The sequence below is a fragment of the Hydra vulgaris genome, chromosome 07 (genome assembly GCF_038396675.1).
Source record: "Hydra vulgaris chromosome 07, alternate assembly HydraT2T_AEP".
Lineage (NCBI taxonomy): Eukaryota > Metazoa > Cnidaria > Hydrozoa > Anthoathecata > Hydridae > Hydra > Hydra vulgaris.
Genome location: NC_088926.1, coordinates 10,712,501 through 10,729,919, shown reverse-complemented (window position 1 = coordinate 10,729,919; position 17,419 = coordinate 10,712,501). Strand labels below are relative to the sequence as shown.

The following is a 17,419-nucleotide window of genomic DNA, read 5'->3' as shown; positions in this document are numbered from 1 at the left end:
AATAAAGAGCATATTCAAAAAAGACAAATGTACATGAGCCTAAAGGAGGCTCATGCCTTGTTAACAGCAGAAAATGAAAATATCAAGATTAGTGGAAGTAAATTTGCAAGTTTAAGGCCATTACATGTTCTCCTAAGTTGACAAACACCAGCTAATTTATGCAAGTGCATCTATCATAAAATGTAATTCTTTCACTAAAAAAGCTTTCTGTTTGCAGTTCAAATATACCTGTTTATTCTAACAAATTTGCAGACTCTTGCCTTCAATGCCCAGATGACCCAGCATGTTGGTTTAGTGAGCGTCAGCATGAAGAATGTGGTTTCAAAAAAAATCAAATTCAATTACAGTGTGATAGTGATATTTCAGAAAAATTTGTTGAGTTGAAACAGTGGCAAGATGATAATGAAAGGATGAAGCAATTAGTTCAAAGCACTTCAGTAGTGCACTTGTACAATCATCTGTGCTTATTGATGTCTAGCTTTTTAACTCACAGTTTTATTAAAAGACAACAGCACAAAAGTTTAGAATCTGACAAAAAGAGCACAAAAGAGGTAAGTGGAATTGCAGTGATACAAATGGATTACGCAGAAAATTACAAATTTTTTTCTCAAGATGAATTTCAAAATGCACATTGGAATCAAGCAGCAGTTAACTATCTTTACTTCTGTGACTTGGTTTCAGAATACGAAAAACTGTCACGGAATTGTTAGTGATTGTACTACTCATAATAAAGAAACATCATAAGCATATTTTTAATAAATTAATTTAAAGCCTACCAAAGGATGTTTTTGAGTTAAGAGTTTGGACAGATGGTCCATCAAGCCAATTTAAGAACAGATTTATTATTGCAGGTACTCAAAAGCTCCAAAAAATATATGGGATTGCCATGAAATGGAACTATAGTGCAACTAATCATGGAAAGAGACCAATAGATGGCTTAGGAGCAGTTGTTAAAAGAACTGCTTCTAATCAGGTTTTAAACAGAAAGACTATTATTAACAATGCTGAAGATTTTTATCACGTAGTTTCAAATACTAACCCAAATTTTCAAATTCCTTTAATTTTATCTGACGATATTCATCAAAGAAGCAGTGAACTAAATCTACAAGAGATATTTCAGAAATCAAACTATGTAAAAAAGGATTTCCACTTTTCATTACTTTTCTTTTTTTTATGATTGCCTACAAACAAAACAATATTCCTCTGAGTCAGAAACAACAACTCCAAAAATCAAAATTACAAAAAAAAAAAAAATTAATGGGATAGCAGGTTTTTATGCATTTTGTTAATTAGTTTTTTTAATTTTTATTAAATGTATAAAATTAGGATGCACATAAAATAGACAGTAAAATAGGATTTAGATTTTAATTTTACTTATTTTTAATCATTTTTTTTAGAATACTACAGCTAATCCCAAAATAGGAGTGAAAAAGTATATGCAGCGAAAAAAATAATAGATGACAAATTATCTTTCTTGATGCTTATGATGAATATTAAACAGACAAAGTTTTTTGATAACTTTTTTGAGTCCCCTAAGTAACACACTATATAATGAAACATTGTTCCAAAACAATTCATAGTTGAAAGAACTTAAAATATACATTGGAACAATTAAATGATTTTGAGATGATACATACCTTTATGAACATCTATTCTTTTAAGAAAAAAAATATAACTAAAAGGTTGACATTAAGAAAATTAAAATATCCCGTAAGTAACGGTGAAATCGTCCTAATACGGAATCTAACCAATTGAAAACATTTCGTTGCTGCAAAAAAAGACTTAAGTCCATTTTTGCTGTTCTGAGAAAAAGGTCTAAAGTTTTTAATTCGTCACTGCGCTTGATCTTCTTAATTGGACCAAATTGTTTTTAAAATACTTATAAAATGTATTATTATTTTTCATAATATAACAAATAAAAAAGAAAAAAATTTAAGTTTATGAGGAGCAACAATGCAAATGGACTAAAGATAATCCTGAAACTATATAAAGTATGACAAAATTCTACAAATTAAATTGCAGCTGCAAAACAAGACCATTATAAGTCCGTTTCGGCTGTTCTGAGAAAAAGACATTAAAATTTTTAAATTTAATCACTGCTTTTGATTTTTTTGATTAAATCTACTTGTTTTCAGTTATTTATTATATGTATTAGATATTTCAAACCAAAAAAAAATTTTTTTTTTTTTGCCAAAAAATGGATTTAAAATAGTTTTGCTTTGCAGCGACGATATAGAGGTATTTGGTTGAAAAGCTTTGATCTGAATTTTTTACAGTTACTTATAAAAGGTGTCAAAGCAAAGTTGAGATCTATTTTAGATAGAGTTTTTCATATAAGAAATAACTGATTTTTATTCAAAAATAAATCATTTATTTTCAAAAAATATATAATAGTTCTATCTTTATCTTTTATTAAGATATTAACGCTTTTTTTTTAAATATTTAAAAAAAAATATTTTGAGAAGTGCAGTGGTTAGCGTACTTGCTTCAGAAGAAGAAGAGAAGAACGCAGAAGTCTCAGAAGATAGAGATCTGTAGTTCAACGCTACCTCTGGGCAGATTTCATAACATCTGTAAGGAAGGAGGCGTGAACTTCCTTTCAAATGCTCTTCCGCGGTAATAAGACCGTAAGGACTTCTTGGGGCTCCTAAAATTAAAAAACAAAAACACTTTTGTTTTTTTCGATAACTTATGCACCACCCATTATCAGCAATAACCACAAGGTCTGTAAAATCAAGAGTGGTGTCATATAAACTATATGAGTGACCATTTTCCGAATTTCATTACAACCAATAACATTTCACCCCTGAAAATATTAATATCCTTACAAAATGAATAACTATAAGCCTATACCCATATTATCATACTTCTCAAAACTGCTTGAGCGCATTATACATGTCAGATTTTATAAATATCCGATAGAAAAAAAAAGTTTATACGACAAGTTGTTTTGGCTTTCCAAAAGGCCAGATCACCCATAATTGATCTGGCAAATTGGATGGTTTTGAAAAAAGTAACTTTAATTTATGCTTGTTTTTTAATTTAACATTCCGTTGTATCACAACATTTTTTTTTTTTAATTCACCTCCCCAAGGCCAAGAAGGCTACAGATGAGGAGGCTACTTGTGGTTATAACCATCTGCCAATTCTATAACTCCGAAACACGAACCTTGACGAACAAGGCCGCTGCGCGGAGAAATAAGTTGAGCGCGGCCCTACCAGGGACGTGGTGGGAATCGAACTCAGAACCTCTCGCTTACGAAGCGAGCGCTCTACCACTACACCACTATAATTTATTGAAACTATATCACCACTACCGCATAATATACGATACATATACGATCGATCACAACATCGTCTTCTACAAACTAGAAGTCTACGGAGTAAAAAATAACAATCTAAAAGTTGGCTCTGGTGTTACTTAAACAATAGAAAACTAAGAGTGTATGAACCAATATGTACGCGGCTACAAACAAACCAAAAAATGATGTCCTCCAGAGCTCTATATCAGAACCTTTATTATTTCTACTTTATGCTAATGAAATCAACTTATCCTCGGACACACTTGACATAATTCTCTTTGCTGATTATTCAAATTATTTTTTTCAATTATAATGATTAAATGTAAAAAATGTGATAATTTTTTTTCAATTTTTATTACAGTTTATTGAAAGCTAATACACCTAAATGGAATGGTTGGTTCTAAACAACTAAGTTATCTCTAAATATCTAAAACTTAATAAATTATAAAATAAATAATATATTGTTAACTAAAACCTAATATATTCTGTTTACACCTTACCGCTTCAAAAATAATAGAAAAAATATATATAAAAACAACAACAAACAAAATTACTGTAAACTTTCAATACTAAAATGTAAACTTAATAATAATAATGATAATAATAATAATAATAATAATAATAATAATAATAATAATAAATGTAAACTTAAATAAGCTTAAACTGCAAGTATAATAATGTAAACATGCTGGTTTTTTTTTAAATTTTATTTTAGTTGTCCCAAGAAGCACTTATCACAGAGCACATTTTAGAGTATATTTGGAAGAAAACAATCAAACTTATGACAAATGCATCTTCTACGCATCAACCTTCAAACTTTTAGTTTAGTTACGGAAAACGAGACAAATAAATACTAAATATATAAATAAAAATAAAATAATAAAAAATAAATACTAACGGGATGATAACGATAAATAACTTTATGTTTATGTATGCGTAATATGATAAACAATAAATATTTTAATTTATGAACTACAATGAAAGAATTTTTAACAATTTTATTTCACAAATAATTTATGCGAATAAAAAAATTTATTATGATGTACAAGGATACATTATTAAATGAGAACATAAAAAATGTTTATTGCAATGCAAAAAATGTTAGAATTAAATTCTTAATACATGATTATTTAAATATTTTAATTTTATATGCGATTTTTAATATGCACTATTTTGGTTCAAGTGGTTACAAAAACTTCAAGCTTTTTAATAAAAAAAATTAATGAAAAAGTTAGCTTGTTAAATACCAAGTCACATGGTTTAAACAAACCAATAATAAATCTAAACTAATATACATACAAAATTCATTTACATGAAAAAATACTATCAAACAATTTGAACAATTTGAAATATTAATTCCACAGCTACTCGTTCTTGGGCATTCGCCATGACACTATGAATAGCCGGAACAAGTTTATCATCAAGAGTAGGCAACAACTCGGGGGGAAGCGTCGAAAATGCAGCTCCGATGCGATATTCAACCTATGAAAACACTTTTTCTTATGTCTGATATTTAACAATATAATGCATACATGTGATATGTGTATTGATAAAAAATTGAGGTTAAAAGTACAAATTGCTTAATTGCTTTTCGAAATCCATATTAAATTAACACAATCCCCGAATCCATATTAAATAAACTTTAATTAGTACCATCTTTTAACAGACAATCTCTACTCAGTTACCATTATCTTAAAAGTGTAAACTTTTACATAACAAAGATTTTTTTAGTGGAAATAATGGGATAAGTTAAAAGAATTTATATATATATATATATATATATATATATATATATATATATATATATATATATATATATATATATATATATATATATATATATACATACATACCCAGTCGGCATATCTAGTATTGTAAATACTCGGAGTATTGATCACGTATAACATACCGCCATTGATACCAGAAAAATGCGCATTTAGTTTTAAGTTTCGAACTCGAGTTCAATACCACTTATTTATCAAAAATACGTATTTATAATATTTGATCAAAATTGGATATGATATCGAACCCAATTTTGATCAAATATTAACAAAAAATGGAAAAACGAAAATCTTGGCTTTTAAAGCGCATGCTTAATCTGAAATTGCGAAAACAAAATCTAAATTAAAAAGGTCTCGAGAAATTTAGTAAATTATCTCTAGTACAGTTACAGTGCTTTATTGCAATAAAAGAGTTACTAAAACTTTATCATAAAAATATTTACTACTACTTTTAAATTTATTAATTTAGTTTAATGAAGTCCTAAATTAATATAGTTCAAATATATTTTAAATCCTATCATTTCATACCTTGCTTATGTTGATTATTATTTTATTGACATTTCTGTTATGCTATTATCTTTTTTTGTTCTGTTTTAGAAAATTTAGAAAAATAAGTTAAAATTTTGAGCCAACACTGACATTTTAATTGTTGCTAAACGTTAAATTTTGTTATTAGGATTGCAGTTCTTTTATCTGTTTTTTTGTTCTTTATTCAATAAGTATTTGACTTAAATTAAATATGATTACAATTTGATATTTTATTACGAGATATATGTCTTTATATATAAATTAATATGAATCTTTTTAGATTTTTTAATGTTATTTTTAAATTTTTTGTTCACGCAATTCAATTTATATATGTTTATAGTTTGCATATTTGTTTATATTATGTTCAAAATTAAAACGTTTTTGATAAATATATGTATGTGGTAATATGTGTTATATAATTGTTTTCTAAATGTATTTTTAAAGTAGTATAAAATGTATCTATTGTGTATATAAATATTATAAGAGGTGTTTATATATGTTTCATAAATTTAAATAAATATATTGTGTTTAATAGTTCGTATATATGTTTATATTATGTTGTTTCCATGTTTTCAAAGTTTAAGTAAAGTCTTTGATTAGAAAAGATCACAATTTGTAAGATTCTTTTACATTCATTTATTCAGTTATAGTAATAGTAAGATTACTGGTAATATGTTTAATGGTAATAGTTAAATTGAAATAGATAGTATTAGGCTCAACGAAGTTATTAATGTAAATGCTTTTGCATTTACATTAATAACTTCGTTGAGCCTACTTGCAGGCAACTTGAAAATAGTAGTCAAATGAAAAAAAATAGATCTAGGCAGGATGAAATTAATAATTGTTGAAATGCTAGAAATGTTGCTCGGCTAGCAGAAAACTTGACAGAATTCAGTGTCAAGCAGTGTTAATGTCTGTTAATTTGGTTTTACTTTAGAACAAAGCAAAGTATGAGTTTAACTATTATATAGTATCAATTAACACTTTTAAATTTAAATAATTTTAATTTTTTTATAATTTTTAACATAGTTATGTTCTTTTTTTCATTTTTAGTTTGTCTTCCCTTTGTCGTACGACGATGTACCAACATGAATTGTTTTCTAAAAGCTAACATGAAATAACAATATTTAACAACTACTACTCTCTTATCATGACATCTTATCTCTATCTGATATTTTGATTTGCGATTCATATATGATGTTTTTCTTTATATTTACTTATCCATTACATTTTTTCATTTCAGATTTATCATATGATGGATTTATGCGATATGAAAGAACGAATATATGTAAATCTTTATGAATTTTTTAAAAACATCTTCTAATAATTAGTCCAGTCAACGTTCAAACTTCAATTTTGCATATGTCATCTTTAAGTAGTTTCTAGGCTTTTCTAAATGTGTTTCTTATTCACATGGTTTTGCAAGCAAGGTATGCAAGCAAATTTGAGCTGAAATTTTTTTTTTTTAGCCTTTAAGGAGAATTGGTGTTACACTTTTTTAAATTTAATTTGTTTAAATATAGTAGTTTTTTACAAATAAATGTTTGTTTGTTCTTTGTTTTTTTACTTATTTGTTTTCAGATTCTTAAGAACTTGGCAACTTATCTAAGTAAGTTTTTTTTTTCTTTTTAGTGCAATTGGAAAGAGCTGAAAGTTATTTTTTAGAGCAATTGAAAAGAACTGAAGTGTTTTTTAGTTACTTCACACGGTATAACTGATCCTGATTTGAGTAAGTTTACTATTTTGTTTTATTTTATATTGGATTTATTTGATATTTGATATATGTTATATTTGATATATATTTTATGTATTTAACATGGAAAACTGACTGTAATTTGTTGACACAAAAGTTTATAAACATAAATCTGCCTATATTTCAGTATATTTTATATTTCTCTGTATCTTTATAAATATTCTTTCTTAGAAAAAATAACAGACTGGAAAAAATAAATAAATTCGTTGAAAGTAGTTGAAAAAAATGATGATGTATTTCCATATTTCATTGTGTAAAGTGTAATACCACTTTTTAAAGGTATGTGAATAGATATATATAGGGTTGCCAGATGTCCCGATTTTACGAAGGAAAACTAAGTAAAAAAAATATTTTTACATATTTGGCGCAGAATTCTCCTTTGTAAAATCGGGACATCTGGTAACCCTAGACATACAGGGGAACATGGGGCAAGATGACAACTGTTTCGAAAAACGCCTGTATCTTAGTCTCTCCCAAAAATTAAAACTTACCTTTAGCTGGTGATGTAGCGATGTAATAAATCAAGTCAAACAAGGATAAAAAGTTTTTTTCTCAATGTCGGAAAAACTTTTTTAATACTTAGCTTTCGTCACAAAAATAATATTTAAAAAGAAACCATTGATAAATCTAGTAAAATTAATCTACTTCCCTTTCAGCTAAAGTCAACTGTTATATTTAGTTTTAAGAGATAACTGTAGGTCGTCATCTTGTTCCATTCGTCATCTTGCCCCATTTGTCATTTTGCCCCATTTGTCATTTTACCCCATTTTCCCCTATATATATATATATATATATATATATATATATATATATATATATATATATATATATATATATATATATATATATATATTTAAATAATTAATTTAGAGTAAAATATATTGATTGACATTGCTTCATTTTTTTATACAAGATTGTGCATTTATTATTTTTGTGCATTAAGGTAAAAATAATTTTGTGCATTTTAGTCTAGATTCTTTTTTAATTAAAAATCATTGATGTAAATTAATGTTGTTTAATATTTTTAATAAATGACTAATGTATGTAAACATATAAAAAGATATGGATTTCAATAAATCTTTAGTTTAAATAAAGTCTTTGATTAGAAAAGATCACAATTTGTAAGATTCTTTTACGTTCATTTATTCAGTTGCAGCAATAGTAAGATTACTGGTAATATGTTTAATGATAATAGTTAAATTGAAATAGATAGTATTAGGCTCAACGAAGTTATTAATGTAAATGCTTATAGGCAACTTGAAAATAGTAGTCAAATGAAAAAAATAGATCATTTTTAAGAAATATTTTACGATTTGCTTGCTATTTTATGGTATAATTGTTTAAATTGTTTAACTATAATTGTCCCTCGATTGTTCAAATATTGTAATAAATAAAATCTTTTCAGTCCAAGTATTTAAGTTAATAAAATATTTTATTAAGTTGTGGTATTATTTGTCAGTGTTACTACATTGTATTGTCTAGCCTTTTTATAATCTTTTTTAATTATACTGTAGTTACAGAATATATACTTTCTGTTATTATTATCCTAATTCTACTAACAATAAAATGCAAATAGTACTTTTGTAATTAAAAATTGTAATTTTTTTTTTAATTTCATTTTTTAGGTATTTGCAGGCTTTACTTGACTTTCCGTTTCTGGTACCTGTGTTGTGACAGATTTTAAAAAGAACTCAACTGATGTTAATGCGGTCTTCGTCGTTAACTATAAGCAATGACGTTGCTGATAGGGAGTCAAAGTTAAAATATTTATAGATAAATTTGTATTAAATTTTTTAGATAATATATCAAGTTATTAATGTGTTTTTATTGTTATTAAAGATTTAATAACTCATAACCCGTATTACGGGTTGCTTACTGCTAGTCATTATCATTATGTTATGAATTCATATTAGTTAATAAAATTGTATTGAATATTTTCTGGTTATCGTGTTTTATACGTGTTCAAATGTGAGTTTGATACTCAATAGGCGTCGTATTGTATACCTGTCTTTATACGCATCTGACGTCTATTTTTAATGCGCGTTTGACACGATAAAATGGCTAACAAATATTCGTAAATAATGCGTATTCTGGAAAGTTTTAAATGCGCATGTAATACCAGGGAAATATCGTATTGAATATTCTCTGGTTATCGTGTTTTATACGTGTTTACAAGAGTTTCAAATGCGAGTTTGATACTCAGTAGGCGTCGTATTGTATACCCGTCTTTATACGCATCTAATGCGTATTTCTAATGCGTATTCGACACGATAAAATGGCTAACATACATACCACATCGATACGTATTTAAATGAGTTTCTAATGCGCATTTACAACTAAATTTGCCGACTGGGTACATACATACATATCTCTATATATATATATCTATATATCTATATATATATATATATATATATATATATATATATATATATATATATATATATATATATATATATATATATATATATATATATATATATATATAGATATATATATAGATATATATATATATATATATATATATATATATATATATATATATATATATATATATATATATATATATATATATATATATATATATATATATATATATATATATATATATATATAGATATATATATATATATATATATATATATATATATATATATATATATATATAGATATATATATATATATATATATATAGATATATATATATATATATAAAGCTTTTTTAATATACTTAATAACGTTTTTAATGAAGTTTTTTAACATACTTGATAACGAGGTTATTAATATTCCAATATTCCAATATATTTAATATACTTGATAACCAGGGAATCAATATTAACTTACATAATCCGCAGCCAAATTTATTCGAAGACCAATACGCGTCATTCCAACTCCAACAAGCAACATTAAATGGGGCGATAACGCGCTCATGCACGCTTTTGCAATGGATGAAGTCATTTGTCCTAACTCTCTTGCTGACAACCTAATACAATACAAAGAATAACAGTAAAAATTAACAATAAATATAAAAAAATATTTTAATATATTTAAGTTAATATATTTAAGTTAATATATATTCACTAGAATTCACACGCATGATCGGAATAGTGAAAGCATTTATCATAATCTATATATCAAAAAATTAAATAGAATAATAAATTTCATAATACACGAATAAACAGAATCAATAAATATCTAATGTTTAAAAAATTCCTCTTGCAAACTCTTGCTCTTGATGCCTATTCTGATTCAGTAGGTCATCTAATTGTATCTCCAAGATAACAAAACCTGAATCTACTAATAAATATGATAATCTACTAACAAATGTGTGAACCTACTAACAAATGTGTGAATCTACTAACAAATGTGTGAATCTACTAACAAATGTGTGAATCTACTAACAAATGTGTGAATCTACTAATAAATGTAATGAACAAGAACATTTAAAAGAACTATAAGTTAATAAAACTTGATCAATACCTCTCTCTACATTTCTAAGCAAAATTCTAATGGATCGCCCTTGTTGTAACTGGCATTCATAATCGTATCACATATTTTTACAATTTTATACAAACAACAACAAACATAAGATTAAAAAAAAAGAGAAGAATTACAAATCGTCTATATTTTATGATAGCAACCAAAAGATTGGGACAATAAAAACATGAACAGTATATACTATATTTTTGGCCATATAAGATCACTTATAAGTTTATACTTTAAGAGACAAAAACAAATTAAACTATTTGCTTTAGCTGCGGTTTTTAAATTAATGTCTTTTTTACATAACAAATATTAACACATGTTGGCTCATCAACTAAGTTAACTAATTTAAGAGTCCTTTTTAAAACATGTGCTTTATGTAATATAAAAATGTAATTAAAGAAAAAAAATTTTTTTTTATGATCAACAATAATATATTTTAAACTTAAAGATCAAAATTATATATTAATAACTATATTAATAAACCTTTGAACAGTGTCACTATCTTGAGGTAAAAAATAAACTTCAACCCAATGTATTTTGGCAGTTAAATTACTAGAAGTATAATCATAACTGTGTCTTATCTTCATATTTGTTAAGTTTTCAAAAGATGTGCCGTCAATTGGGCTTGACAATCTAAAGAAAAAAATTAATAATAACGCAGTTTGAAAATTTTTAACTGAACTAACTGTGCATATATATGTGTGTATATACATACATATATATATATATATATATATATATATATATATATATATATATATATATATATATATATATATATGTATATATATATTTATATATATATATATAGGGGTAAATGAAGCTATAAGGTGTGCTCTAGAAGAAAAGAAAGAGGAAAAAAGAAAAGAAATAAGAAAAAAAAAAAAAAAAAAAAAAGAAAACAAAGAGGAAAAAATAAAAACAAGAAAGAAAATGAAAAAGAAAACAGAGAGGGAAAAAAAAAGCAAACAAAAAGGAAAAATAAAACTAAAGAAAAAAGAAAACAAAAATGTAAAAATACACAAAAAAACAAACCTCGGACGGTCTAAATTCTCAGAACCACACCATTCAACAGAAAAAAAAGATGAATTAGCCTGATCAGTTTGATCACCAATCCTAACTTGGTATTCCTTTATGTCCTTTAAAGCTGTTTTAAGTTCTTTCATTACATCAGCAGTCACTTGTATCATTACACCATCTATGAATAACATAAAATATAATTTGAAATATAACTTATAATAGAAAGACAATTTTTAGACTTTTAAAACCTAAGAAACTACACGTTTTTTAACTTTGAGGGTTAAGAAATATGTATCTTGCAATACCATACTTTTTAAACCTCATTCAGGCTGTTGCCTGAATTTAATCTTTAAGCTAAAAATAAAAAAATCAGTATTTTATAAACCTTCAATAATGCTAGCCTTAGCTTTTATTCCATCAACATTATCTTTTAAAGCAGCACTGATCACCAAAAATGTTGCACAAGTCACTAAAAATACAAGTCAAAAGTAATGCCTCAGAGAAAATATAAGCTTTAAAATATGTCAGTAAAATTCCTGAAGTGTGAAGGTGCGATGTGTTTACATTTTTTATAAATCAAGGAACAAATTTAAAAAACACATAATAAACAGTAAAAACGCACAACTTTAAGTAAAAAAATAAAATTAGTATCCACTATAAATAAAAATAGGTAAAAAAAGCATCAATTATAAAAAGCTTGAAAAATTGATCTTATGGCTTTATGAAATTCAATTAAAAATATAAATCGTGTTCAAAATTTATAACCTTTTCTATTTTCTTTCAAAACAATGCTTAAAGTTTGTGTTTTGTATCTCCCATCTTTCTCCACAGACACCAAATGACCATCACATGTTGATGAAAAATTTCCAGCCAAACTTAGGACATTATCCTCAGCGGCATTTAAAGCTTTTACAATCTGAAATATTTTAATATTACAAAAAACATTATATTGACATTACAAATGGCATTACATATAAGTACAAATAATAACCAGTGACTAAAGCTCATTTAAAATTAAAACTTTTAAAGTCATACTAACATCTACCACAAAGGTTTTACTTAAAACCACAAGGTTTCCACTCAAAATTAAACAACAAAAAGAAAAATCTTATTACTTTCACTTTTTGACTTGGACCTTGAAAACCCTTTTACAACTCTTTTTTATAACCCCTTTTTTTAAGACTGAGAAAACAAAACTTTTATGACAATAACTTTTATGAACTTTTTTTTCCTTCTTTTTCTGAAAAAAACTGTTGGGATTTAAGTCAGCATTTTTAAACCTTGTATATAAATATATATAAATATAATATAAATATGAAATTCTATTTTAAACTAATTAAAAGAACATTATTAGCTATTATTTATGTTTAAAATATCACAGAAACAACCCATGGTTACTTTTTTTTATATTTTAAAAATTTAAAAAATCCTTTTTTTTTTTTTTAAAAAAAACAATTTTTATAAGTACTAAACTCTTTACCAATTTTTAAGATTTTACAGTCAAAAGAAAAATTTTTATTTTTATTTTGACTGTAAAATCACCTAAGTTCAGTCACTATAAAATCTCATTCCATTCATTTATGAATAAATAACAAAACAATATAATTTTTCTCTAATATTTGTTATCAATTTGAACATAAGATCATAAAAAAAAGGATATTTATTTGAAATCTGCTGAAATAACTTCGGTCACTTGTGGAATATGCAACAACAGATCACTAAACAAAAAAAACAAAAATTAGCAGAAATTTCTTGAAACTTCGATAAATTAAGCTGTGAAAAATCTTAATTGCACCGTGCTGAAATAATTCGTCAGCATTTAAAAATTCTGAAACTATCCATATTATTAAAACTTTAAATAAGCAAACTCTGAAAGTATTGATAAAATTTAGGAGCCATCTAAATAAATTTGCTAAAATTGATTTTTTGCTTTTTAATAAACTTTTTTAATCGAAGTTGTCAACTAAAAAAAAAAATTTTTTTAATTGAATTAAAGGATTTTGTTTAACAATTTTATTTAAAAAAATGTTAGATAACTAGTTTTCATAATTTTTGATGTTAAATATGCAATGTTGCAGTATGCTATTTTAATGTGTTATTTGGATGTTAAGTTTGTGATATTGTGATGTCCAATTTGTAATTTTGCGATGTTTTGAATTTTCAAAGCTAAAGTGACCAAACTTAGGCAATTTTACAGTATAACAAAAAAAAAAAATTTTTCTGGGTTTCATAACTAGTTTAAAAATCTCTGACACTTTTTAAAAAAAATAACCACATATATTTTAAATTCAAAACCAATTTAAGCATGGTTACTTACAACAAACAACATTTATAAAAAAACAACTTACATCATCAATTCTATATTGAGGAAGTTTCAGAACTGTATCTTTTCCACGCAAGTTGATTGTAACTCCAGCAATTCTAGGTATTGTGTATTGAAAATTTCTGAAATCCTAATTCATGAAGAAAAAAAAAATTCATAACATAAGTATTTTTTATTAACAAATGCATATTATTAAACATATTATATTTACAATAATAAATATATAAGTGCAAATATATTTTGCACTCAATAAAACAAGATTGTACTTAATTGTACTAATTATTGTGTTGTTAATAACTTCAACTAAAGTCGACTAGTCAAAAGCCGAAACTAGTTGACTTTGAAAAATCGAACAGCCACTTTAATCGGCTATGAATTTTCTGCTAATCTATTAAAAGTCAATTTAGTCAAGTGAAAATCTTTAAACACTTTTTATTTAATTTTTCCAATTTTTAACTTTTGTTTGTTCATTTAATAAGAATAGCGTGTAGGGGAAAGTGGGGCACCATGATACACTTTTGGTTTTGCTTTCAAAAAAAAATTTTAATGTCTTTTTTTAGGCAAGTGGTTTAATTTGTAGAATAAATTTATAACTACAAAATTAAATTTAATATTTACCAAAATAAAAAGGTTAAACTTGTGAGACTACTTAAAGTAAAATTAGAAATTTGTATCAAGGTATCCCAACCATGGTCCACCTTGATACAAACTATGAGCATCATTAGAAAAGTAAATTATAAGTATAAAACTTAGAGAAAAGTCAGGTTTTACGTAAAAAACAAACAAATGGTCCAAATCACATTTCAGAAATCCGGATAATATATTGTTTTAAATGTCATTCTTAAGTGTCAATAAATAATGGCTTTGTATAAAAATTGGATCTCTTAGTGTTATATTTACATAAATCTCCTAAAAAACTGACTGTAAATATCAAAAGAAATGATTTTTAAAATTGTTTATGACACAATGGAGTACTATTCTACAGTTATAGGGCCCCCCCCCACAATTTCTGTATCAAGTTACCCCATACTTACTAATAGAAAACAATTGCTTTAGTACCAACTTGTTTTTTCAATAGTTTTGTTTAAAGAGCTTATGGATTGTAGTTTACAAAATAATGTTACTTACTGGTAGACACATTGAATAACATACCTTTGCAACTTTAAAAACTAATAAAAAAACATAAACTCAACCTCTCGCAGGTCTAATGATATTAAATGATATAATTTTACTGACTGTTTTACCAAATGAATGTTGTTTTCACAAATATTAAGATGCCTCCACAATTACAATGTTTCATGGTGCCCCATATATCATGGTGCCTCACTCTCCCTACTATAATAACTACTACATACTGGTTTTTGTGTCTCCTAAAGTTTTATAAAATTTATAGCATGTTAGCAATACTTATACTTAACTATGTATTTCATCATTTTTTTTATGTTTACTATGCTTAAAGCGTGTACGCGAAACAAATGTGAAAGAGTATAAATGTAAATATATCTTTTTTTTCAGAGGTTGTATTAAAATATTTCTTATTGTGTTTGTATTTTGTTGGCAGCATGTAACAATTTCAAAAAAAAAGTTTTAATTTTCTTATCTAACTTAAAATAAGTTTTAAAAATGACAAAAGAAGACGCAAGAAAAAATATTTTGCACAAATTTTATGGAAAATCTGATTAGAAGTTACAATTCAGTTGCAAAAAGTTACAAATACATCCCTTCACCGTTAGTCATGCTATTTAAAGTTTTCCTAAACAAATTTAATCCAACGAAAATCTAGTAATGGAGGAAGGATGGTTTTCAAGATATAAAACTGGTTAGAAAACTGTTTAACAGTTTTATGAATAATCCAAGCCTCTCACTATGGGAACAAAACTACAAGAATTTTCTTATAGTTTTGTTGTAAAAGTTAAAAATAAACATGTTTTTCAAGCTTTCAAATCACAAAAAGTGCCTAACCATTCTGAAATTAAAAAAAAAAAGAAAAAGTGCAAGAACCCCCTGAAAAAAAGTTTTATGATATTTTATGAACTATATTTTCTAAAATTTCCGAATTATTGAAGATGATGAAATCTTTATAAAGTACGATTACAAGCAAAATCCTGGTGCTGTCTATTATAATGCCAGATATAGAGGAAAAGCAGATAAGAAAATTAAATACGCAAAACATGATAAGCTTCTTAAAAAGCAATGATTTGGCAGGCTTTTTGCAGGTATGACAAAAAAAAAACACCCATATTTCTGAGTACTCACTTTCTGGTAAAATATATGTTAAAGAGTCTTTAAAAATACGTCTTTACCTCTTATTAAATCAAATTATAGTAGACATGTGTTCTGGCCTAAGTAATAATCAAGTCATTAAAGCAAACTAGCTTAGGATGATAAAAACAAAATGACATAAAAGCTGTGTTTAAAATAGCAAATCCTCCAAACTGCCTATAATTCAAAATTAACGCAAAGTACTGGATAAATATTTGTTAAAAAATAGAAAAAATAAATAAAAACTATGCAGAAATGTTAAAGATTTAGTTCAAAATTCAATTAGATGAACAGGAATAATTTTTTTTTTAAACATCTTTGCTTCCAACAAGGCCACAAGCAACCACAATTAGAGTTGAAAGTTACTGGAAGAGAAAAGACGAAGTTTATAGAGCAATGTAACGATTAACAGACAACTTAAAATATTGCAAATTATATGAATCAGGAAAGCAAGATGAAGAAAGTGAATTCCAAAGAACAAATGTTCAAGGAAAAAAACTAAAGGAATAAGAGTTTTTAGAGCATTTAGGAACAGTCATAGAAAAAGGATGAGACTTAATTGAATGACAAGTAACACGAGAATGAGATTTAGTAAATAGCACAAGAGACGCTAGCTCTTTAGGGCAGTGTCCGTTATATTATTTGTAGAAAAGAGAAAGAGAAGCAACATTACGACGATGTGATAATGGTTAGAGTTTGGCTGCAAGAGCAGGTCCAACTATGTTTACAATGCGTTTTTGCACCTTGTCTAAAAGAGAAAGGCATCATTAGAAGATCCACCCCAGATATAGGAACAGTATTCCATACAAGGCCGGTTTTGATATTTATAGATATGGGAACAGTATTCCATACAAGACCGGTTTTGATATTTATAGAGATAGAGAATAGAATCCGGATTAAAAAAGTGTTGAGCTCAATAGAGAGATGCAACCTTAGCAGATGCTAACTTTGCCATGGATTTGAT

At 26.0% G+C, this 17,419-nt stretch overlaps 1 protein-coding gene and 1 long non-coding RNA gene across 3 annotated transcripts in view; one reads left to right on the top strand and one right to left on the bottom strand.

Annotated features, from left to right (window-relative positions):
• Window positions 1–4,285: 4,285 nt before the first annotated feature.
• Window positions 4,286–17,419, bottom strand: part of LOC101236593 (zinc finger FYVE domain-containing protein 9) — a 77,847-nt gene continuing 64,713 nt past the window's right edge. For both annotated transcript variants that reach the window (XM_065801010.1, XM_065801011.1), the window contains exons 14-20: window positions 14,219–14,323; window positions 12,636–12,786; window positions 12,256–12,339; window positions 11,886–12,048; window positions 11,334–11,483; window positions 10,209–10,347; window positions 4,286–4,784 (exon numbers count right to left, since the gene is read on the bottom strand). In XM_065801010.1, coding sequence (XP_065657082.1) covers window positions 4,629–4,784; window positions 10,209–10,347; window positions 11,334–11,483; window positions 11,886–12,048; window positions 12,256–12,339; window positions 12,636–12,786; window positions 14,219–14,323 — 948 coding nt within the window. In that variant the 3' untranslated portion in view covers window positions 4,286–4,628. The remainder of the gene's footprint in view (window positions 4,785–10,208; window positions 10,348–11,333; window positions 11,484–11,885; window positions 12,049–12,255; window positions 12,340–12,635; window positions 12,787–14,218; window positions 14,324–17,419) is intronic.
• On the top strand, window positions 6,900–9,181 carry LOC136082287 (uncharacterized). Its single transcript, XR_010639552.1, has 4 exons — window positions 6,900–7,041; window positions 7,244–7,340; window positions 7,536–7,643; window positions 8,990–9,181. It is a non-coding gene; the product is annotated as an uncharacterized LOC136082287 (long non-coding RNA).